Source organism: Macaca nemestrina, chromosome 1 (assembly GCF_043159975.1).
Source record: "Macaca nemestrina isolate mMacNem1 chromosome 1, mMacNem.hap1, whole genome shotgun sequence".
Classification (NCBI taxonomy): Eukaryota; Metazoa; Chordata; class Mammalia; order Primates; family Cercopithecidae; genus Macaca; species Macaca nemestrina.
The window spans coordinates 2,027,855-2,053,170 of record NC_092125.1 but is presented as its reverse complement, the minus strand read 5'-3'; the positions used below and the strand labels follow the sequence as shown (position 1 = coordinate 2,053,170).

At 46.1% G+C, this 25,316-nt stretch overlaps 1 protein-coding gene across 10 annotated transcripts in view; it reads right to left on the bottom strand.

Annotated features, from left to right (window-relative positions):
* Positions 1–3,756: 3,756 nt before the first annotated feature.
* Positions 3,757–25,316, bottom strand: part of LOC105474719 (zinc finger protein 124) — a 101,739-nt gene continuing 80,179 nt past the window's right edge. For 3 of the 10 annotated variants that reach the window (XM_071073259.1, XM_071073247.1, XM_071073252.1), the window contains 3 exons: positions 25,020–25,146; positions 23,121–24,049; positions 3,757–4,131 (listed from right to left, as the gene is read on the bottom strand). In XM_071073259.1, the coding sequence (XP_070929360.1) occupies positions 4,067–4,131; positions 23,121–24,049; positions 25,020–25,099 (1,074 nt within the window). In that variant the 5' untranslated portion in view covers positions 25,100–25,146 and the 3' untranslated portion in view covers positions 3,757–4,066. Of the gene's footprint in view, positions 4,132–21,214; positions 24,050–24,453; positions 24,515–25,019; positions 25,147–25,316 lie in introns of those variants that run through there. The other 7 variants (XM_071073220.1, XM_071073212.1, XM_071073231.1 and 4 more) reach the window with 6 other exon arrangements.

Genomic DNA, 25,316 nt, shown 5'->3' with positions numbered 1-25,316 from the left:
CCAAAGAGCTAGTGAGAGGTGAAGCTGTCTGGGTTTCTGGGTCAGGTGGGGACTTGGAGAACTTTTGTGTCTAGCTAAAGGATTGTAAATGCACCAATCAGCGCTCTTTAAAATGGACCATCCCCACTCTGTAAAATGGACCAATCAGCTCTCTGTAAAATGAACCAATCAGCAGGATGTGGGTGGGGCCAAATAAAGGAATAAAAGCAGGGTGCCCGAGCCAGCTGGGACAACCCGCTGGGGTCCCCTTCCACCCTGAGGAGGGTTTGTTCTTTCTGTTCTTTTGCTCTTCATAATAAATCTTGCAGCTGCTCACTCTTTGGGTCCCCGCTGCCTTTATGAGCTGTAACACTCACCGTGAAGGTTTGCAGCTTCACTCCTGAAGTCAGCGAAACCACGAAGCCACCAGAAGGAAGAAACTCTGGACATGTCCGAACATCAGAAGGAACAAACCCTGGACACACCATCTTTAAGAACTGTAACACTCACTGGGAGGGTTTGCAGCTTCATTCTTGAAGTCAGTGAGACCAAGAACCCACCAATTCCAGAGACACTGGCACTACAGGCGCCCGCCACCACGCCCAGCTAGTTTTTTGTATTTTTAGTAGAGACGGGGTTTCACCATGTTAGCCAGGATGGTCTTGATCTCCTGACCTCGTGATACTCCCGCCTCAGCCTCCCAAAGTGCTGAGATTACAGGTGTGAGCCACTGGGCTGGGCCCATTTTTTTTTTTTATCATTTAGATTTTTCTTTCATTTATTCCTTATCTTACTATAGCTTGTGAAGAGTGAATTAATTTTCATCTTTTTATGGGCATGTTCGGTTGCCAAACACAAAGTATTAATAAAGGCTCTGTGGATTTTATTGTATAATATCTCTTATGCATTTTGGTATATTTCTGATTTTTCTACTGCCCTGGTCTGTTCACCTAGTTTTGGCACAACATCGCACTGCTTTAAGATCATAATGTATTTTAATGTTTTACAGAACCAGAAACCTTCACTGTGTTTCGTTTTGGCTATTCTTATATGTTTGCTCTTTCATATACACTTTGCAAAATTGTTCCTAGCTTTAAAAAATGATAAATCAAATGCAATGTTGACGTTAGCTTAAAAATAAGTAGCCTGTAGTATGTTTTCCATGAGTATGAAAAAGACTTTGCTATCTTTGAAAAAAAAAATCCATCAATTACTATTGTAGATGGTTTTAAATTAACAGCAACACATGCTAAATTCTGCTAGACATTTTTGCATATGCAGACATGATCAAGGGACTGTTCTATTTATCTCTATAAAAATGATGAACTTTATCAGTTGACTTCCAAATATTTAATCACTCTAGAATTCTAGGTATAAATTGCATTTTGTCATGTTGTTTTTAATAATAAATTGGAATGTGCTAGTATTTTATCTTACATATATCTGTGTGTAGGCAGAAATGAGATTTTTCTGTATTATTCTATTTTGTGCAACATTTGGAAATTTTGGGTACCAATGTTCCGTTTGATCTTCATAACCTATTTGGAGGTAATACTTCCATTGCAATATTCTTAAATTGAGTTAGAAGCATTGATTTATGTGTTATTTGAAAAGACTGTAGAATCTCCCTGTTAAACTACTTGATCCCGGAACTTTATTTGTGAGCACTTCTTTTATAAACTTCTCTACTCCTGTGGATATTATTCTGTTTAGACTTATAAACAGGGGTCTATATTGGGAAGAACTATATATGTTTTTCGCCAGAAAAATTCCATATCATTTTGCTTTCCAAATCAATGTGCGTTAAGTTGTACTAATTATTATTTAATGATTTTAATATAAATTTATGACAGCATAGTCAGTCTTCTACATCTAATCCACTGATGCAGTCTTCTTCATTCTTCTTAGTTTCTTCATGTCACCTTCTTTTTCTTTTATTTATTTTTATTTTTGAGACAGGGTCTCACTTTGTCACCCAGGCTGGAGGGCAGTGGTGTGATCTCAGCTCACTGTAGCTTCGACCTCCCCCGGATCAGCTGATCCTCCCATCTCAACCTTCCAAGTAGCTGGGACAGCAGGAACATGCCATCACATATGGCTAATTTTTGTATTTTTTGTAGAGACAAGGTTTCGCCATTTTGTCCAGGCTGGTCTCAAACTCCTGGACTCAAGCGATCTGCCTACCTTGGTCTCCCAAAGTGCTGAGATTACGGGTGTTAGCCACTGCACCTGGCCTACATAGTTTCTTGAGTTCAATGCCCACCAGGATTTGATACTCCCAAATCATATCTCTTACTCTATCATTTTTCAGCTTACACGCACACACACACACCCCTTTCTTTTTGAAGTACACTCTTAAGTTCCTGTTGGTAACCAAATTATTCAGTGTTTACTCTTTTGAAACTGTATTCACAGTTTTTTGGGGTTTTTTTTGTTAAAGGCGTGTTAGGTAGGTAAGTATTCACTTCTTGCTTACATGACAATTTCTCCCAGGTCTGTTAATATTTATTTCATTATTTTTGGCTCTCTTCAAGCTGTGGAAGTTTTGCTGTCATTTCGGTAAATTATCTCTTTTTTTTTTCCTCTGATTTTTAGTGTTTTCCTTCTCTTTGGTGTTATGCACCTTGACTATTACTTCTTTTAAGTAATTTTTTATTTTTCTTTTTTTTGACACATTGCATTTCTGAATTCAAGGATTTATGTCTGATGTTCAATTTTAAAAACTTATCACCAACTTTTTGAGTACTTACTTGAATTATTTTAATATAGTCTAGAAGAACAATTAGATTTGTTTTATTCCCTCTCATTTCACTTCTATGTTTAATTATGTTTGTATTTTATATTTTTTCTCCTTCTACTATATTTATTTTGCTCAATATACCAGTTCTCACCAGCTCAGAATAATTTAACATTTAACCCATATGTTGCATATTAAGCATATTAATTACATTTTCAATTATTTACTTCATATTTAGCTCTTTTCCAAATATGGCTTGTCAAGCTTCAAGTTTCTTGTTCTTTGCACATTATTATATTTTTTCTATTTCCCTCATTGTATTGAAAAACATTTTAAATGTAAGTTCTATAGCTGTAACATAAGTTTTTTTTTTTGTTTTTTTTTTTTTTTTTGAGACAGAGTCTCGCTCTGTCGCCCAGGCTGGAGTGCAGTGGCACAATCTCGGCTCACTGCAAGCTCCGCCTCCCGGGTTCACGCCGTTCTCCTGCCTCAGCCTCCCGAGTAGCTGGGACTACAGGCGCCCGCCACTGCGCCCGGCTAATTTTTTGTATTTTTAGTAGAAACGGGGTTTCACCGTGGTCTCGATCTCCTGACCTTGTGATCCGCCCGCCTCGGCCTCCCAAAGTGCTGGGATTACAGGCGTGAGCCACCGCGCCCGGCAACTGTAACATAAGTTGTAATTTAGATCTCCCGTATGGGCACAATCACTTTCAAAATGTCTGCAGTCGGGTTATGTATTTTTCCATTTGCCCTATGGGATTGGGCAATCCACATGGATGTGGTATATGTGTGATCACCAATATGTAGAAGAAACGCTTCTTCTTCTTCTTTTTTTTTTTTTTTTTTTGCATTTTTAAATTATACTTTAAGTTCTGGGGTACATGTGCAGAACATGCAGTTTTTGTTACATAGGTATACACATGCCATGGTGGTTTGCTGCACCCATCAACCTGTCATCTACATTAGGTATTTATTTCTCCTAATGCTATCCCTCCCCTAGCCCCCCATCCCCTGACAGGCCCTGGTGTGTAATGTTCCCCTTCCTGCATCCATGTGTTCTCACTGTTCAACTCCCACTTATGAGTGAGAACATGTGGTCTTTGGTTTTCTGTTCTTGTGTTAGTTTGCTGAGAATGATGGTTTCCAGCTTCATCCATGTCCCTGCAAAGGACATGAACTCATCCTTTTTTATGGCTGCATAGTATTCCATGGTGTATATGTGCCACATTTTCTTTATCCAGTCTACCATTGATAGGCATTTGGGTTGGTTCCAAGTCTAACATTACAACAGAATACTACTGAGTGATACAAAGGAACAAAAACAACTGAAGAGCATGGCCTAGATGAGCCTCATGAATTCGCTGAGTGAGACAGCTGGACATAGTATCTTTTGTAGGATTTCAGGCAAAGTAAACCTGTGGTAAGACAAAAGAAAAATAAAAAATCAGGACAGAGGCAGTTCTGTGAAGAATGTCAGTGTTAGTTTAATGGGAATAGCATTAAATTCAAAAATTGCTTTGGGCAGTGTGGCCATTTTAATTACATTGATTCTTCTTATCCATAAGCATGGAATATTTTTCCATTTGTTTGTGTCATCTCTGGTTTCTTTAGCAGTGGTTTGTAGTTCTCCTTGTAAAGATCTTTCACCTCCCTAGTAAGCTGTATTCCTGGGTATTTTATTTTTTGTGGCAATTGTGAATGGTGTTCATTTATGATTTTGCCCTCAGTTTAACTGTTGTTGGTATATAGAAATACTAGACATTTTTGTCATTGATTTTGTATCCTGAGACTTTGCTGAAGTTGCTTATCAGCTTAAGAAGCTTTTGGGCTGAGACCATGGGGTTTTCTAGATACAGGATCATGTTATCTGCAAACAGGGTAGTATGACCTCTTCTCTTCCTATTTGAATGCCCTTTATTTCTCTCACTTGCCTGATTGCCCTGACCAGAACTTCCAATAACTATATTAAATAGGAGTGGTGAGAGAGAGCATCCTTGTCTTGTGTCAATTTTAAAGGGGAATGCTTCCAACTTTTGTTTATTAAGTATGATGTTTTCTGTGGATTGGTCATATATGGCTCTTATGATTTTGAGGTATGTTCCTTCAATACCTAATTAATTAAGAGTTCTTAACATGAAGAGATGTTGAATTTTATCAAAAGCCTTTTCTGCATCTATTGAGATGATCATGTGGTTTTTTTCTTTAGTTCTGTTTATGCAATGAATCACATTTATTGACTTGTGTACGTCGAACCAAGCTTGCATGCCAGGGATGAAGCCTGCTTGATCGTGGTGAATAAGATTTTTGATGTGCTACTAGATTCAGTTTGCCAGTATTTTGTTGAAGATTTTTGCATGGATGTTCATCAAGGATATTGGCCTCAAGTTTTCTTTTTTTGTTGTTGTATCTCTGCCAGGACTTGGTATTAAAATTTGTATTGAGGCCGGGCGCGGTGGCTCAAGCCTGTAATCCCAGCACTTTGGGAGGCCGAGACAGGCAGATCACGAGGTCAGGAGATCGAGACCATCCTGGTTAACACGGTGAAACCCCGTCTCTACTAAAAAATACAAAAAACTAGCCGGCCGAGGTGGCGGACGCCTGTAGTCCCAGCTACTCGGGAGGCGGAGGCAGGAGAATGGCGTGAACCCGGGAGGCGGAGCTTGCAGTGAGCTGAGATCCGGCCACTGCACTCCAGCCTGGGTGACAGCGCGAGACTCCGTCTCAAAAAAAATAAAAAATAAAAAATAAAAAAATAAAATAAAATTTGTATTGAACCAAAAAAAGAGACAAAATAGCCAAGACAATCCTAAACAAAAAGAACGAAGCTAGAGGTCTTGTGGAACCTGACTTCAAACTATACTACAGGGCTACAGTAACCAAAACAGCATGGTACTAGTATAAGAACAGACACACAGACAAATGGAACAGAATAGAAGGCCCAGAAATAAGATCGCATGCCTACAACTATCTGATCTTGCACAAACCTGACAAAAATCAGCAATGGACTGGGTGCAGTGACTCATGCCTGTAATCCCAGCACTTTGGGAAGCTGAGGTGGGCAGAGCGCTTGAGGTAAGGAGCTCAAGACCAGCCTGGCCAACATGGCGAAACCCCCATCACTACTAAAAATACAAACATTAGCCAGACATGGTGGCAGGCACATATAATCCCAGCTACTTGGGAGGCTGAGGAAGGAGAATTGCTTGAACCTGGGAGGCAGAGGTTGCAGTGAGCCGAGATTGTGCCACTGCACTCCAGCCTGAGCAACAGAGTAAGACTTCATCTCAAAACAAACAAACAAATAAACAAACACCTGGAATAACTGTCTAGCCATATGCAGAGAATTAAAACTGGACCCCTTCCTCACACCATATACAAAAATTAACTCAAGCTAGATTAAAGACTTAAATGTAAAACCCAAAACTAAAAATCCTGGAAGACAACCTAGGCAATACCATTCAGGACATAGGCACGGGCTAAGATTTCACAACAAAGATGCCAAAAGCAATTGCAACAGAAGCAAAAATTGACAAATGGTATCTCATTAAACTAAAGAGATTCTGCACAATGAAAGAAACTAATAACAGAGTTAATAGCTAACTATTAACAACTAATAACAGAGTTAATAGCTAACTATTAACAGACAACCTATGGAATGGGAGAAAATTTTTGCAAACTATGCATCTGACAAAGGTCTAAGGAATAAAGAATTTTAGCAAATTTAAATAAGGAATTTAAGCAAATTTACAAGAAAAAAAAAAACCCCATTAAAAAGTTGGCAAAGGACATGTACAGACACTTTAAAAATTTTTAAGTTCCAGGATACATGTGCAGGATGTGTAGGCTTGTTACATATGTAAATGTGTGCCATGGTGATTTGCTGCACCTATCAACCCATCACCTAGGTATTAAGCCCAGCATACATTAGCTCTTTTCCCTAATGCTCTCCTTCCCTGAATCCCATCTCCTGACAGCCCCCAGTGTGTGTTGTTCCCCTCCCTGTGTCCATGTGTTTTCATCATTCAGCTTCAATTTGTAAGTGAGACCATGCAGTGTTTGGTTTTCTGTTCCTGCGTTAGTTTGCTATGATAATGGCTTCCAGCTTTATCCGTGTCCCTGCAAAGGACATTATCTCATTCCTTTTTATGGCTGCATAGTATTCCATAGTGTATATGTACCATATTTTCTTTATGCAGTCTATCATTGATGGGCAACCACCTGAGCCCTCCTGCCCTGTTGTACTCACACCTGCGATTGCTCCCCTCACCTGCATTCAATACCAAAGCCCTGGCCTCCTCACAGCTCCTGGAATCCAAAGAGCCCTGTGCCTCACTCCCCTCATCTGCAGCATGAGTGTCTCCCTCCCACCTCCAGCCTGGCACGCAGACCCTAGGGCCAGGGACCCAGAGCCATCTTGATGGCCCAGCCCCTCTTTCATCCTGAGGTGACCCAACCCTGGATTTGACCCCAGGGAGGTCATGCCCCAGGCCTCAGTCCCTCACCTGTCTGTGGAGGGCAGGGCTTGGGTGGGAAGTCGGCCTCACCCCCAGCCAGGCTATGTGCCTGGAATCTGGTCTCCCCTGTGTCTTAGCCTCATCCTCCCATCTTCCTTACCTCCCGAGGACGGAGCAGCTGCAGGGCAGGAGAGGATGCGTGTGGGCGGGGGCCCTGAGGCAGCCCATGCCCCGGTGCCTGCTGCTTCTCAGCTGGGGGAAGAGACTTTCACCCCAAGGGCTCAGTCTCTGACTCGCCCCAGGAGGACCCTAGGCGCCCCTCACAAGTGGGAATGGAGCACCTGGGGCAGTACCTCCTGGGGGTCCTCTCCTCTCTATCAATGACAAGCAAGACCTTCAGGGTAGGATCATGGCAGCCACACCTCCAGAGACCCCTTGGTTGCTCCTGGACCACACAGCTGCTCAGAGAACTTTAACCTCTGGCCCCCTGCACACAGCCCGGCATGACCCCTGCAGGCACTTGCCTGTCACTTGCACACAGAGGGCACAGTACACACAGCCTAGGGGAGCCGCTGCCAGCAGCTGTTGGCCTCAGCGTTCTCTCGAAGGCATTGAGCACCAGCAGCCACGGGGACCCCTTCAGAAAGCAGTTCAGGACACCAGCCCTGCCCCAACCTTGACCCAGACAGTGGGTGTCAGGGGACCACCTCAGGGTGGGTGGCAGCTCAGCTCTAAGGTATCCCTGCTGCCGAAGACCAACTGTTCCTGCTAGTTTGAATCTGGCCACAGGGTCTCTGTTGGTGAGACAGATGACCATGAGCCAGACACCCTGAAATCTAGCACGACAGAGCTCAACGCCCCATGAGAGGCACCAGAGCACGCAGACTTTGCAGACATACTAGCGAAGGCCACAGCAGGCCCTGAGTGAGGAACAATCTGACCAAGATTCTGGGATCCTGCCGCACAGCCCTTATACCAGGGACTGGAAACTGTTTCCCTAAAGAGCCAGGAGTCAGTATTTTCAGCTTTGCCAACTGATCTTTGCCTCAAGGATGCAACTCTGCCATGGCTGCACGACAGCAGCCTTCTGCAGACGACCTGTGAAGAGATGGGCATGACTGCACCCCCATAAATCTTTACTTATGGACATGGACACTTCTCAGTGTCATGAAGTGTTTTTTTTAATTTGTTCAACCATTTGGAAATGTAAAATCCATTCTTGATTCACGGGCCACAAGAGCAGGCAGGGACAGGCCGCCCCTTGCTGACCTCTGGAATGAGCTTAGAGAATGAAATGACAGGCTGGGCCAGTGCAGCCTCCTCACAGTGGATTCGCTGCAGGAGGGTCCTTCTTAGCAACCACTTCTCATCCTTCGTCTTGGATTCAAGTGCAGTTCAGGTAGAGAAAGAGAGAACAGAACTGGCCTCAGCAACAAGAAGGAAGGAGATGCAGGGTCAAGCAGCCGTGTGGATCGGTCACACTCAGCATTCACACCAAGCGGAGCACAGGCAGGACCAGCCCAGAGGGGCCGAAGTGGAGGCTCTCTGGGGTGGGGGACCTCTGAGTGGACAAGATTCTCTACCTAAAACTCATATAGAGGTTCTACACAGCAGTTGTTACAGAAAACACACACCAAGAAAAAGGCCAAAATAAAAATAAGACACCAAGTTTGGCCGACTGGGTCTTACAAGCCAGTAGGTAAGAAAGCCCAGGAGGGCCCACCAGAGGAGCTGGGGGTGGGTTCCTGCCTGCAGGGGGCCTGGGACACCCCATTCCCACAGAGGAGGACCCAAGCTTTGGGGAGGAAGCTGTCAGAGTCACCAGTGAGCTGATCACAGCTGGAGCCACAGAGCAGGTGAGGAGCCCTGGCCACGTCCCCGTGCGGGCTGAGAAGCTGGGGTGGGGGCACACCCCCAGGGGCCTATGCAAACAGTGGACCGCGGGCCCTCCTCCTGCCCAGAGGATGCTCAGCTTCCAAGGGACCACCAAGGCCTGGAACCCAGGGACACACCACCTGACCATGATGCCTAGGCCTCCTGGACCAGGCAATGTCCAGTACAGGCAGGCAGTCTGTGCTTGGTGCCAGGACGGGGTGGATGGTCCTGCTAGGCAGGCCTCCTTCTCCCTACCAGCTGGGCTGGTTGCACTGTAGTTTTAGTTCAGGCAACATATTGCTGCCCGCTTTGGCCACACCAGTCCCTGGCTCCCTGGCTGGGCTCAGTGCTGTCCAACCCACCTACACAGGCCCCACATACCCAGTGCCCACCAGGCTCCTGTCAGCCAGGAGGACCCATGCTCATCCTCTGAAGTATCCATGGGAGCCTGCATGCCACAGGGACCCACGGCTCAGGGCCAACCTCCATGGGGCCTCTTGGTTGTGGTGGCAGGGGCAGGGGGGAGTTGACCTCCAGCCCTCCCATCCTGGCCACTGTGTTTTGTGGGGATCATTCAGTCCTGGGAGCTTCCTGGGGACCCCAGAAGGAAGGGAACAGGGTGGCCATGGCAGCCTCAGCCCCAGGCTCTGGGCCCAAGTGCAACAGTCCTTTGATTCTGGTTTGATCTGGGCAGTAACAACAGGTCATGTCATTCGCACAAGGATTGGCTTCAGTATAATGCATCAAGGGACTATGGAGGACACAGATCAGCCTCCAGGCCAGTTACACCTGGTGGCTTAGCCAGTGCAGGCTGGGGAGTGGAAAAGCTGACCCTGACCTCCCCACCTACCCTGCCCTCCAGATGCCAGTAGCAGCCAGGGATCCCTGACTTCAGGCAGAGGCAGGCAGCACAGTTATTGCCTCCTTTGATCACATCCCACGGCCCACAGGGCCTGGAGAAACCTGGCAGGGGCTGAGTTGGGAGAATCAGGCAGGGGGATGCCAAGTGAAGAATGTGAGGGACTGGGTATGAGGGGCACCAAGGGCACAGGGTCTGCTTCCCCTGGGGAGGTGGCAGTGGGACATATACTAGCCAAGCCTGTGCAGGCCCCACCCTGCTGCCAGGCACATGTGGTGCCCATACCCACCCCAACGGCTGCAGGAAGGTTCTTCATCAACAAAAGGGGAGGACGCACCCACACCCACATAGGCATTGGTGCCCACATACATCAGAGAAGAAAATTCCTGCTTTGCCCAAGGTGTGGGGAAAGGGACAATGTCCCCTTCCTCCCCATGGTGGGTCCCAAATTACCTGCTCCTGCCAACACCCCACCCCCAACTCCACAAGCTGCTGACCTCCACAGTGCCATGCCACGTGCCAAGAACAGCTCAGCGGTACATCCCAAAGGGTGTATCCTGGATGCTATCCTGGAGCGGCTGTGCTGGGCAAGGGACACGTTTCTTCTAGTCACAGAGGTTTTCTTTCTTTACTACTCACCGGCCCTGTGCCTCGGTTTCCCCCACTGTGGCACAGTGTAAAAATCCCATCTTGAAGGCCAGGAACCCAGAAAGGTCACCACACCTGGTGAAATGGGGGGTGAAACTCCCTGCCTTGGACCTCTTGCTCCAGGACTGATATCCACTGGGGCATGGCCAGGCCAGCATCCTGGGGAGGGCTGCATTCCCTGCCTGGGGAACCTTGCTCCCAGTTAGGGATCGCTGGAGTTGAGGCTCCTAATGGATTGGGGGAGGCACAGGGGTAGAATGGAGGTAGCCCCATCATACGGGCCTGTGTAGACCCCAGAAAACAAGCATCGAGTTCAGACTCTTGTCTGAAGCTGGCCACCTGAAAGTATTTGGGCTTTGGGGTGTGATGAGGGCCTGGGGTCAGGGAACAAAGTTTTCTGGTTTGGACACGAGGAGGTTCTCTGCAGCTGTCTCAGGTACAGGATATGTTGCTAAGTATATGCTTTTAAAAACCCTAGGAGGAGGGGGCACCCAGAAGGGGCCCTGAAGCCGAGGGCAAGGTCCAGTCTTTCCACCTCCCCAGCTGAAGACAGGCTGGAGGACAATTCTCCAGAGTTTCACAACAAAGAAGAGAAAAAAGAAATCAAAAAGACCTGGAGGATAGGCAAGCTAATGAGGACTGACTGGGATTACCCTGCCTAATCCTCAAAGCAAGCCTTCCCTATCTGTCCTCTGGGCCAGGTGAGGAAACAGGTCACCGTAGGACATTCAGACCCTGAGCAGGCAGCTGGCAGCCTGGAGCCCAGGAGGTCCAAACATACTGCCCCAACCCCAGCCCTCAGCCAGGAGCGGCTCCGCCCACAGCTCATTCACTGGTAAATCAGGCTGACTGGGCTGCCTGCCCTTCCCCAATCCCCCTGGCTCACCAGGCCACAGCCTCCCTGCTCGTGCCTGCCAGACTGCGGACGGCAGTGCACGCCCCCTTCATTCTGGCTTCTCAGCTGCCCACCAGGCCACCCCTCTCTGCCAGGCCACCTGGAGCCTGGCAGTGTGCATGCGGGGTGGACAGCACCTGGAATACTTGGGCCGGCTTGGCTGGGGGCTGCGGTTCCTGTGCAGGGTGGAGTTAGCGCCCCATCCTATTCCCTAGCTCCATGGCCCCTCTGAGAAGACCCTCCACATACTGCCAGGCCTTGACCACCAGTAGCCCCACATCCAGGAGGCATCGACGTGTTCACCTCTGACTGGCAGTGGGCATGCAACCCTGGGGCAGACCCCTTAGAACCCCAGGTATGAGAGAGCTAGGTGAGGGCAAGGGTGGCATCAGAGTGAAGGGGGCCTGACCCTCCACACCTGTGGGTATTTCTCGAAAGGTGGAGACGAGAGACTGAGAAAAGAAATAAGACACAGAGACAAAGTCTAGAGGAAGAAAAGTGGGCCCAGGGACCTGCACTCAGCATACGGAGGACCCACACCAGCACTGGTCTCTGGAATTCCCTCAGTATTTATTGATCACTATCTCTACTATCTCGGCAAGGGGGATGTGGCAGGACTATAGGATAATGGTGGGGAGAGGGTCAGCAGGAAAACATGTGAGCAAAGGACTCTGTGTCATCAATAAGTTTAAGGAAAGGTGCTGTGCCTCGATGTGCACATCAGCCAGATTGATGTTTGACTTTACACCAACATCTCCGTGCAGTGTAGAGCAGTATTGCCGCCAGCACCTCTCGCCTCCAGCAGTGAGGCGGTTTTCTCCTATCTCAGTAAATACAATGTATGGTCAGGTTTTACCCCGAGACATTCCATTCCCAGCGATGAGCAGGAGACAGATGCCTTCCTCTTATATCAACTGCAAAAAGGCCTTCCTCTTCCACTAATCCTCCTCAGCACAGACCCTTTACGGGTGTCAGGCTGGGGGACGTACAGGTCTTTCCCTTCCCACGAGGCCGTATCTCAGGCTGCCTCAGTGGGGAGAAACCTCGAACAACACCCAGGCTTTCCTGGGCAGAGGTCCCTGAGGCTTTCCGCAGTGCACTGTGTCCCTGGGTACTCGAGACTGGAGAATGGCGATGACTTTTACCAAGCATACTGCCTGCAAACACATTTTTACTAAGGCACGTCCTGCACAGCCCTAAATCCATTAAACCTTGAGTCAATACAGCACATGCTTCTGCGAGCACAGGGCTGGGGCTAGGGTTACAGATTAACAGCATCTCAAGGCAGAAGAATTTTTCTTAGTACAGATCAAAATGGAGTTTCTTTTTTTTTTTTTTTTTTTTTTTAGACAGAGTCTCGCTCTGTCGCCCGGGCTGGAGTGCAGTGGCCGGATCTCAGCTCACTGCAAGCTCCGCCTCCTGGGTTCAGGCCATTCTCCCGCCTCAGCCTCCCGAGTAGCTGGGACCACAGGCGCCCGCCACCTCGCCCGGCTAATTTTTTGTATTTTTTAGTAGAGACGGGGTTTCACCGTGTTAGCCAGCATGGTCTCGATCTCCTGACCTCGTGATCCGCCCATCTCAGCCTCCCAAAGTGCTAGGATTACAGGCTTGAGCCACCGCGCCCAGCCCAAAATGGAGTTTCTTTATGTCTTCGTCTTTTGTCTTTCTACATAGACACAATAACAGTCTGATCTCTCTTTTCCACACAGAGAGTGTCACCACTGTATGTCAGCCACTGGGGGACAGGCTTCAGCTTACACCCACCTTCCGAATTCCACCCTCTCACCTTGGCAGAAGCTGGCCAGGAATTGGGGCCGATGGACAGGTGGGGTCTGCAGACGACACCGTGTTCAGGTCCCCATGACGGTCTCACACATGGGCGGTGGCCCTGCAGCTCCAGGTGCCACACACATGCCAGCCCCTGCTCGGGCCCTGATCTTTGAGGAGGGGGAGCAGCAGAACCCGGGCACTGACCCCACAGTGCCACTCACACCCACAGATGATTCTCCACACAGGCATCAGGTCTCGGTCCTGGCCACCTCCTCCTGCAGGGCCTCAGCTCTTTCCCAGGACTCACGTGGTCCTTCCTCACATGCGGCTCTGGTAGGATGCATTGCTCTGTACCCAGGGGCTCTGAGGTGACAATGGCCACGCTCGTGCAGAGTGCAAGGGCACAGGCTGGGTGCTCATTGTGGGGACCCTGACTGCAGCACTCCCAGACTATCCTCGGGCATGCTGGCCCCCAGGCTTAGCTAGGGCACCAGCGGTAGGAGTGCACGGCTCTGGACTCTGCAGGACAACTGTCACCATGTCTTTATGTTCTCCTGCTGGTGTCACTCTGTGCTTCTCATCTCCTGGTTGTAGGATTCAGGGCAGAGTCTCTGAACACCTCGTGGGAAACAGCAGAGTCCAGCAGAGGAGAGGAGAAAAGCCCAGCTGCAAAGTTAAAAAAATGGCAGGTGCGACATGGGCCCCCATTCAGATTCTGTATTTAAATGTGGTCTTCCGGAACATCTCATTGGACAATACTTCAAATATACATACATATATATATACATATATATGTATGTGTGTATATATATGTGTGTATATATATGTGTGTGTGTGTGTGTATATATATATATATATATTTTTTTTTTTTTTTTTTTGAGACAGAGTTTCCCTCTGTAGCCCACGCTGGAGTGCAGTGACATGATCTCGGCTCACTGCAACCTCTGCCTCCCGGGTCCCGGTTCAAGCAGTTCTCCTGCCTCAGCCTCCCGAATAGCTGAGATTACAGGCATGCACCACCATGCCCAGCTAATATTTGTATTTTTTTTTTCTTGAGACAGAGTCTTGCTTTGTCACCCATGCTGGAGTGCAGTGGCACGATCTCGACTCACTGCAATCTCCACCTCCTGGGTTCAAGTTATTCTCCTGCCTTGGCCTCCTGAGTAGCTGGGACTACAGGTGCCTGCCACTACGCCTGGCTAATTTTTGTATTTTTAGTAGAGATGGTGTTTCACCATGTTGGCCAGGCTGGTCTCAAACTCCTGACCTCGTGATCCACCCGCCTTGGCCTCCCAAAGTGGCTGGGATTATAGGTGTGAGCCATCTTGCCTGGCCAGTTTTTGTATTTTTTTTTTTTTTTTTTGAGACGGAGTCTCGCTCTGCTGCCCAGGCTGGAGTGCAGTGGCCGGATCTCAGCTCACTGCAAACTCCGCCTCCCGGGTTCCCGCCATTCTCGTGCCTCAGCCTCCCGAGTAGCTGGGACTACAGGCGCCCGCCACCGCGCCCGGCTAGTTTTTTGTATTTTTTAGTAGAGACGGGGTTTCACCGGGTTAGTCAGGATGGTCTCGATCTCCTGACCTCGTTATCCACCCGTCTCGGCCTCCCAAAGTGCTGGGATTACAGGCTTGAGCCACCGCGCCCGGCCTCAGTTTTTGTATTTTTAGTAGAGACGGGGTTTCGCCATGTTGGCCTGGCTGGTTTTGAACTCCTGACCTCATGATCTTCCTACTATGTCCCACTGTTTTTTTTGTTTTTTGTTTTTTTTTTGAGATGGAGTCTCACTCCGTCACCCAGGCTGGAGGGAGTGCAGTGGCGTGATCTTGGCTCACTGCAACCTCCACCTCCTGGGTTCGAGCAATTCTCCCGCCTCAGCCTCCTGAGTAGCTGGGACTACAAGCGCCTGCCACCACACCTGGCTAATTTTTGTATTTTTAGTAGAGATGAGGTTCCACTATGTTGGCCAGGCTGGTCTCGAACTCCTGACCTCGTGATCTGCCTGCATCAGCCCCCCAAAGTGCTGGGATTACAGGCAGGAGCCACCGTGTCCGGCCACTATGCCCTATTTCTACACAAGGTGATAAGCAAGACTGGGTGCTTCCTCTTTTGGTGCCAGCGGAAAAAGCAAACTACTACACAAGGCTCTTCTTCGGTACATGCATATACAAACTCTCACCCTGGCCCCAAACTAACCAGAACAAAAACCTAAGTTTCTTTTCTTACTCTCTCAGGCCACTTTTCGCCTGTTTGAGAGTCCTGCCCTGCTCTCCCCAAAGACCAATTATGGAAGTAATAAACACTTTCTATTATCTTGATGTATAATTAGCATCATTAATCTCAACATCTGGCTCATACTTGTGGCTGGGGGCCACCTGCCTCTGCAGATGACCATAACAGCTGTAGAAAGGTAGAATGGTGTAAACATTGCAATATACTTTGATTATTTTCAATTGACAAATCCTGCAAATCTTTTCATATCAATAAATGCTGCCCCTCATTTTTTAAGTGTGTATGAGGTCATTTATCCAATCCTTCTAAATAGACACTTGAATTATTTCTAACCTTTTGCTATCACAACTGTGAATTAAAACTCATACTGTCATATTACAGAACAATTGTTCCTTTCCACTTTTATAGTACTTGAAATATATTGAAAATGAAAAAATATACATATATACACACACACATACACAAAGCACACATGCACACGTACACATCTAAAAGATGGGTTTTATCACCCAGGCTGAAGTGCAGTGGTATGACCATATCTCACTGCAGCCTTGAACTCCTGGCTCAAGCAATCCTCCTGCCTCAGCCTCACGAGTAGCTAGGAGTGTAAGTGCGTACCACTATGTCTGGCTAATTTTTAAAAATTTTTGTAGAGACAGTGTCTCTCTATTTTGCCCAGGTTAGGCTCTAACACTTGGCTCCAAGCACCAAGCAATCCTGCCTAAGACTCCCAAAGTGGTGGGATTATAAGCATGAACCATGTGTCCAGTCTGAAAATAAAAATATATCAGAACTTCTGGAATGCAGTGGAAGTATTGCTTAGAAATTCACAATGTTGAATGCATACATTACAAACAAAATTACACACCCAATGATGTAATCTTCTACTTTAGGTCACTAAAGAAAAAAGAACATGGCTGGGCGCCGTGGCTCACGCCTGTAATCCCAGCACTTTGGGAGGCTGAGGCGGGTGGATCACGAGGTCAGGAGATCGAGACTATCCTGGCTAACATGGTGAAACCCCGTCTCTACTAAAAATACAGAAAACTAGCCGGGCGTGGTGGCGGGCACCTGTAGTCTCAGCTACTTGGGAGGCTGAGGCGGGAGAATGGCGTGAACCCGGGAGGCGGAGCTTGCAGTGAGCCGAGATCACGCCACTGCACTCCAGCCTGGGAGACACAGCGAGACTCCGTCTCAAAAAAAAAAAAAAAAAAAAAAAAAGAAAGTTGAGTAAACTGGGCTATGAAGTTTTGTTTCATCTGCCATATTCATCTGACCTCTCGCCAACCACCATTCAAGCATCTTGACAACTTTTTGCAGGGAAAACATTTACACAACCAGCAGGATGTAGAAAACGCTTTCCAAGAGCTCATCGAACCCTGAAAGCACGGAATAAACAAGTTTATTTCTCATTGGCAAAAATGTGTTCATTGTAATGGTTTCTTTTCTTTTTTTTTTTTTTTAGACAGAGTCTTACTCTGTCACCCAGGCCAGAGTGCAAAGGTGCGATCTCGGCTCACTGCAACCTCTGCCTCCTGGGTTCAAGTGATTCTCCTATCTCAGCTTCTTAAGTAGCTGGGATTGTAGGCACATGCCACTACGCCTGGCTAATTTTTGTATTTTTAGTAGAGACGGATTTCACCATGTTGGTCAGGCTGGTCTCAAACTCCTGACCTCCTGATCCACCCGCCTCAGCCTCCCAAAGTGCTGGGATTATCGGTGTGAGCCACTGCACCCAGCCCATTGTAATGGGTTCTATTTTGATTAATAAAGATGTGTTGCAGCCTAGTTATAAAAATTTAAAATTCATGGTCCAAAACAACAATTACTTTTGCACCAGCTTAATAAGAATTAAAAGAGGCCTTTATATTAGAGAGCCCATGGATGATAAAACAATAAAGAATATTACAATCTCCATAACCCACAAACTTGGTAAGTTAGACCAACTGGATGAAGTAAAAGACACAATCTATTAATACTAAAACACAGGAGAAATAGGTAATCTAAATATATTTATATCTATTAATAAAATGGAATCAATACCTAATAACCTTACAGAGAACTTATATATTCCGAAAATCTGACATTCTCTCATGTTATTCTAACTGGTGGGATTCGGGGATTTCCATTTTGATAAGCACATAGGTGATTCGCATACACATAATTTTAGAGCTCATTGGTCAGGAAAGCTATGTCCACTATAGGATACTGCAGAGCAATGCGTTATGGAGAATTTAGGCAAGATAGTATGATTTTCAGAGTTAAAGGAAGACAATCTGCTTTATGTACAGTAATTCCTCATAATATCATAGGGGATACCATATTTAAACTTTGGGGTATCCCCAGGTATAATGCTTATTTGAGCCACATGTGAATTTCAGACACAGAGGCTTCCCAACTTTGGTGGCTTTCAACAAATGTGGAAGTTAATTCACAACCTATTTTGTGGAGGCATAAAATTCAATGAACATTCATTTAACCTTTTATTTTAAATATTATTTTTGTAAACTTTGCATTTCCAATTAGGTGAAATTTTAAACGTGTTTCAGTTCTTATACTTTTTTTTTTTTTTTTTTCCTGAGACAGAGTCTTGCCCTATCACCCAGGCTGGAGTGCAGTGGCATGGTCTCGACTCACTGCAACCTCTGCCTCCCACATTCAAACGAGTCTCCTGCCTCAGCCTCCCAAGTAGCTGAGATTACAGGTGCCCGCCACCACGCCCGGCTAATTTTTGTATTTTTAGTAGAGATGTGGTTTCCCCATGTTGGCCAGGCTGGTCTTGAACCCCTGACCTGGTGATCTGCCCACCTCGGCCTCCCAAAGTGCTGGGATTACAGGCCTGAGCCACCACTCCCGGCCTCTCCACTCTTTTTAGGCGGAGGGGAGTAAGGGTTGCTTTAAGTTAGGAGGGACGCCCATGTACCCAACCCATTTGTGTAAATTTCTTCCTGCAGAGTTCTTCAAATCAGCATCACCATTGTTAAAGGCCTCCCACATGGTAATAATTGTGCTACAGGGTTTTATGAACATGAAGTTGGTATTTGGCTGAATGAACCTCTCTGCTGTGGCACAAGGGGGCCATAGGTGTTTTCACCAATTACGAAAGAGGGTTCGCTGTGCAACTTTTCTGAGTACAATGAGACCAAACACATTCATACATAAATCCCATGAAGTGAATTTATTACTTACAAATAGCAAACAAAAGACAACAGAAGTCTAGGATTCAATATGAACCGCTACCACAAGATCAGGAAGGCTACCCAGAGCAGATGGATGGAGCTTTGACTAACGCTTCACTTGCACTACAACTGAGGGACCCCAGAAAGCAGCCCACCTTGGGTTTTCTCCCAGGATGTGGTTTGCTGGACACAAACGTTAAAGGCTGTTCTGTTTCGAGCAGGGCCTATAACAGAGCCTGGGCTGTTCTGACCAATGGCACCTGATTATCAGGATATTGCCTTCCCAGCATACCATACGGTTATCTTGAGAACTACCAGTAAGAAAGGGAGGAAAATGGCCCTGCACCCTTAAACCTGAAGGATCAGGATATTTGCTGTGACAGAGGCACAGACAGTAGCGACAGAGTGTTCTTGTGAGCCATCTACTAGTTCTCTTGACCGGAGCGTGGCACCTGACTGCTTTTCTCTTCCCTTTCAATGGAAACTGTTTCAGAATATTTTGAGTTTCTACATCTATAGAGTTGTGGCACATGATCACTGGCAGTGTGGACTCTGCATGGTTAAAGGAAAGAGTTCGGGAGCCCATCAGCCCACATTGGAGGAGACCAGCTAATCCTCCAGAGAGTGCCACTCCAGCTTCCTGGGGTTAGCTCCACATGCAGTAAGGCCACTACAACTAAGGCCGTCAAGACTTGCAGTCCGAAGATGAGACTTCTGACATGCTGATAAGCAGCAGTGATAAGAAAAACCCACACACGGGCCAGGAATTTTTCAGTGAAAGCAGCTGAGATGCTTCTTCATATGCTTTGGCAGGGGCTAAGATCAAACTATTTCTTCCCATTTTCTTTACTCAGCTGTGCCTGAACCATGAGGCACCATAGATGTACACCTCATCAGGAGGGTGTATGGGACAGCAGCAAGGGGAGCAGCAGCACAAGAAACAAACAAGGCCACTACTTCTGCCTACATATTAACTATTGTCTCAGGAGTGTACAATAATTAACAATGTTCACACGGCTGCCCTACCCATACAGAGATGGTGACCAGAGTAGATGCAGTGACTACAGAGATACAGCCTGATTCTTGCTAATTAGGACTTAAGTGTCAGTTTATGTGCTGTCCTTTTGTGCATTAATAAGCCAGGGCCTCAAAACTGCCTGCTAAGCACAGGCCAAATGTCATGCTGGGGTGCAACTGAACATTCACGTCTAGGAGATGACAGCATTTTAGTGTGGGAGAAGATGAAAACACCTGAAGACCACAAAACACTGTGCAGACCAAAGGGAAGGCCCATCGTCAGCTCACGGTTCTGACCCAGGTGACTGCTGATGTGTTACGGAACCATCAGTCGACAGCAGGCAGGTCAAGCTGAGCAGGTGTCCTGCATGAGGGCTGGTCCATTCCATTTGTGCTGCCAATTGTTTCAATAGCGTCTCATGCACCCCACTGGTGAGGAAGGAATGAGCACCCTACGTTTACTGGCACCGTTAAACACATGACATCTATTACTAAACAGATAAGCTAAACATCAGTTATTAATTACGTATAGGAGGATGGTGTAAGCTCCCACAGGCCCAAACAGGGATGAACTTGGGAGCAGAGAGCGGTATAGCATTAAAAAAGTGACGATATTCCTTTTTTTTTTGAGACAGTGTCTTGCTCTGTCACCCAGGCTGGAGTGCAGCGGTGCGATCTCGGCTCACAGCAAGCTCTGCCTCCCGGGTTTATGCCATTCTCCTGCCTCGGCCTCCCGAGTAGCTGGGACTACAGGCGCTGCCACCACGCCCGGCTCATTTTTTGTATTTTTAGTAGAGACAGGGTTTCACTATGTTAGCCAGGATGGTCTCGATCTCCTGACCTTGTGATCCACCCGCCTCGGCCTCCCAAAGTGCTGGGATTACAGGCGTGAGCCCCGCGCCTGGCTGAGGATGCTCCTTTGTTCCTACAAGAGTATGTGATTGGTTTGTCTGTTGGCTGGTAGGGAACTGAATCACGTGACACTGACTGGTAAGACTGTAATACTGTAAAATACAATATACAAACTATCATACCATAATGGCGTAATACTATCTACTACAGCACCAAAGGCATCGATGAAAGGTCCAACGCTATCATCTGTGACTGAGAGACTTGATGCTTCCTCCCTCAGATTAGTGATAACATATTGTCCTATCACAGTTTTCTCTCCTTCATTCAAAGTGAACGATCCAAATAACAGAAATAATAAAGGGCCGGGCGCGGTGGCTCAAGCCTGTAATCCCAGCACTTTGGGAGGCCGAGACGGGTGGATCATGAGGTCAGGAGATCGAGACCATCCTGGCTAACACCGTGAAACCCCGTCTCTACTAAAAATACAAAAAAACTAGCCGGGCGAGGTGGCGGGCGCCTGTAGTCCCAGCTACTCCGGAGGCTGAGGCAGGAGAATGGCATAAACCCGGGAGGCGGAGCTTGCAGTGAGCTGAGATCCAGCCACTGTACTCCAGCCCGGGCTACAGAGCAAGACTCCGTCTCAAAAAAAAAAAAAAAAAAAAAAAAAAAAAAAAGAAATAATAAAGAATAAAGGGCAACAAATGCAAAGAACTCACGAGATGATACTCTATGGTAAACTTTATGTACTTAGGAATTAACACCAACTCATTATTAGCAAAAAGTAAACATCTCTACATCAGGAGTAGTTTTTCCTTTAATAAAAAAAGGTGAAATGTGTATAATGGACAAGGGATAATCAAAATTTGCCAAATGAGGCTAGTAAGAAAAATTCCAACAATTAACAATCAGTATTCACTGGTCCATTAATCACAGGACAACACATACAAATTAAACTTACCTGGCCAGGCGCGGAGGCTCACACCTGTAATCCCAGCACTTTGGGAGGCTGAGGTGGGCAAATCATGAGGTCAGGAGTCAAGACCAGCCTAGCCAACATGGTGAAACCCTGTCTCTACTAAAAATACAAAGAATTAGCTGGACGTAGTGGTGGGTGCCTGTAATCCCAGCTACTTGGGAGGCTGAGGCAGGAGAATCGCTTAAACCCAGGAGGCGGAAGTTGCAGTGAGCCAAGATTGCACCACGGCACTTCAGCCTGGGCAACAGAGTGAGACTCCACCTCAAAAAAAATAATAAAATAAAAAAATTAAACTTACCTACATATTAGGAAAACATCAAAATTCAACCATGAATTCAGCACATTATCAAATGAATAGACAAAAATTCTACCAACAAACTTAAGAAAATATTATTACCTATGAAATTCAAGTACTACTGCTTAAAGAGCATTTACAGAACTCTCACCTCAAGGTTTCCCTGCAAAATAAGGTGAAAAGCATACTCAAGACTCTTTGAGTCACTGATAAAAACAATATACTTGTAACTTGTGTAAGATTTCACACATTTTTTTCAAGCACTGCACGATAATTAATTTGCATCAGGCTTTCCAAATTAGAAAAGCTTCACTTATAGAACTCCTTTCCAGTGGGAGTTTTCACATGACTTTTCAAGTAAATGTTAAAACTGAAAATATTCTTGCAGTTTCTAAACTATTAGAGTTTTAATCCTGTGTACGTTCTTGTATTTACAAGGTCCAGCCAGCTACAGTGTGCATTTTCATATGTCCTTGAGTGGGTATGAGAGAAATGAAACATTCCCACATTCTGGACATTCATAGGGTTTTTCTCAGGAATGAGTTGATGTCTTCAAATGGAACTAACACAACTGAAGGCCTTACCATAAATTTAAATTCAAAAGGCTTTTCCCCACTCTGAGTCCTCCCAAATCTTCAAAAATAGGAAAATCTGAAGGCTTGACCACATTTCCTACATTCTTAAGGTTTCTCTGCAGTGTGAGCTCTTTCATGTTTATGAGGGAATGGGAAAGAGTAAATGTTACCACATTTCTTACATGCATGGGCCTTTTTTCTTTTTTTAGACGGAGTTTCACTCTGTTGCCAGGTTGGAATGCAGTTGCACAATCTCGGCTCACTGCAACCTCCGCCTCCCGGGTTCAAGTGATTCTCCTGCCTCAGCCTCCTGAGTAGCTGGGATTACAAGCATATGCTACCACACCCAGCTAATTTTTGTATTTTTAGTAGAGACGAGGTTTCACCATGTTGGCCAGGATGGTCTCGATCTCCTGACCTCGTGATCTGCAAGCAGAGGGCTTCCCCCCAACCCCCCATGGCTTTTTATGTCCTTGAAAAAGAACTAAGACAACTGAAATGTGCCACCATGCCCAGCAATGATTTTTTTGTTTTGTTTTGAGACGGAGTCTCGCTCTGTCGCCCAGGCTGGAGTGCAGTGGTGCAATCTCGGCCACTGCAAGCTCTGCCTCCCGGATTCACGCCATTCTCCTGCCTCAGCCTCCCGAGTAGCTGGTGTGAGCCACTGTGCCTGGCATTATTTTATTTGTTGTAGAGACAGGGTTTCACCATGTTGCCCAGGTTGTTTCACATTGTTTTAATCCAGGCTGGTTATGAACTCCTGGGCTCAAGCAATACACATACCTTGGCCTCCCAAAGTGCTGGGATTATAGGCTGAGTCACTACACCCAGCCTCTATATCATGACTTCTTTCATGGCGAGTAAGGTGACTGGAACGAGTGTAGGCTTTACCGCATCTCTTACATTCATAGGGTTTTTCTCCAGTATGAATTCTTTCGTGGAGGTGAAGGGAACTGAGGCGACTGAAGGCTTGGTCACATTGTTTACATTCATAGGGTTTCTCTCCAGTATGAGTACTTCTATGGTTACAAAGGGAACTCAAACGACTAAAGGCTTTGCCACACTGTTTACATTCATAGGGTCTCTCTCCAGTATGAATGCTTCCATGGTAACGAAGGGAAGTGGAACAGCTGAAGGCTTTATCACATTTGGTACATTTATAGGGTCTTTCTCCAGTGTGAGTCCTTTCATGTGTCTTAAAAGAACAAGAAAATCTGAATGTTTTTCCACATTCCTTACATTCGTAGGGTTTCTCTCCAGTGTGAGTTCGTTCATGTATTAGACAAGAACCGGAAACAGTGAACGCTTTACCACATTGTTTACATTTATAGGGTTTTTCTCCTGTGTGAGTTCTCTGATGTCTTTCAACTGAATTGAGAAAATAAAACGCTTTCCCACATATTGTACATTTATAAGCTGGATTTCCACTGTGCATTATCCTGTGTCTTCTAACACCTGGAACAGAAACGAAGAGTTTCCCACACTGGTCACATTTATATTGCTTCTCTCCATATGGTTTGTATCCTGAGTGAGCTAGGATGTGCCTATTAAGGAGGGAATGACGTACAAAGACTTTTCCACAAATACTGCATTCACATTGTTTTAATCCAGTAGAAATGTTCTCATTCAGATCAAGATTTGGAATTTGGCTGACAACTTCTCCACACTGACTACCTTCTTTGCTTTCACACAGTCTCTGTACCATATCATTTCTGTAAAAAAAATGACAAGCACATTATTATTGGTTGGTTTATTATTAACTTTCTACTTATTAATAGGTCTTGGACTTACACTGCTACCAATACCAGGGAAAATGCATTTTTTTTTTTTTTTGCCATGACTGAATTATTTGAAAGTAAATGACTACTGAAAACACAGCTACCACCTGCATGGCTATGACCAAAATAGTAACATTCATATACACAATTTTGTAGTACTATTTTCAAGTAAACTGTTTTCCAAACACTCACTGCTACACTGAAGTACGTTACATTTTGGGTGAAATTTTTCTAAAAAGAAATAAATTTCAAGCAACTCTTATTTGTTTTGATTGCTTGTTTTTAAGTTCATGACATGCTTAAGAGGACTTTTATTTCCTCTTCTCAGTGCAAATTACCTTATATCTTTCCCAGGTTTTTCGAAGTGATCCTCAATATTCTGGTCTTTCCATTTGTTTCCTAAAATGCAGACCCACAAAATTATCATGAATTATTACAAACTATAGAAACATTACTAGATTTGCCGGGCGCAGTGGCTCAAGACTGTAATCCCAGCACTTTGGGAGGCCAAGACGGGCGGATCATGAGGTCAGGAGATCGAGACCATCCTGGCTAACACTGTGAAACCCCGTCTCTACTAAAAAATACAAAAAACTAGCCGGGCGAGGTGGCGGCGCCTGTAGTCCCAGCTACTCGGGAGGCTGAGGCAGGAGAATGGCGTGAACCCGGGAGGTGGAGCTTGCAGTGAGCCGAGATCGCGCCACTGCACTCCAGCCTGGGAGACAGAGCGAGACTCCGTCTCAAAAAAAAAAAAAGAAACATTACTAGATTTAATGTTCATTGTACACAGTGCCCATGCCTGATTTCTTCACCAAATCATTCCCTTGCCACATTCCAAATCACAAATAGCACTGATGATAGGGAAATACTTCTGTAATTAAGTGAAATGTGTTGTCATTCTCACCTACAGAAGCCAGGTTCCTGCAGGTTTCCTGCATCACCTCTCTGTAGAGATTCTTCTGAGAAGAATCTAGCAAAGCCCATTCCTCCTGGGTAAAGTTCACAGCCACATCCTCAAAAGCCACGGAGTCCTGGAACATTCCACACATGTGGATAGAAGGATGGGTGAGACTGACAGCACTGGGAATCTATACTCAATTCATAAGCTGTTTACATGATTCTAAAATTTCCAAGCATTTATTCTATGACTTGATTGTCATAACTGTAACTCTGTTCACACATACTCCCTCCCACACAGCAG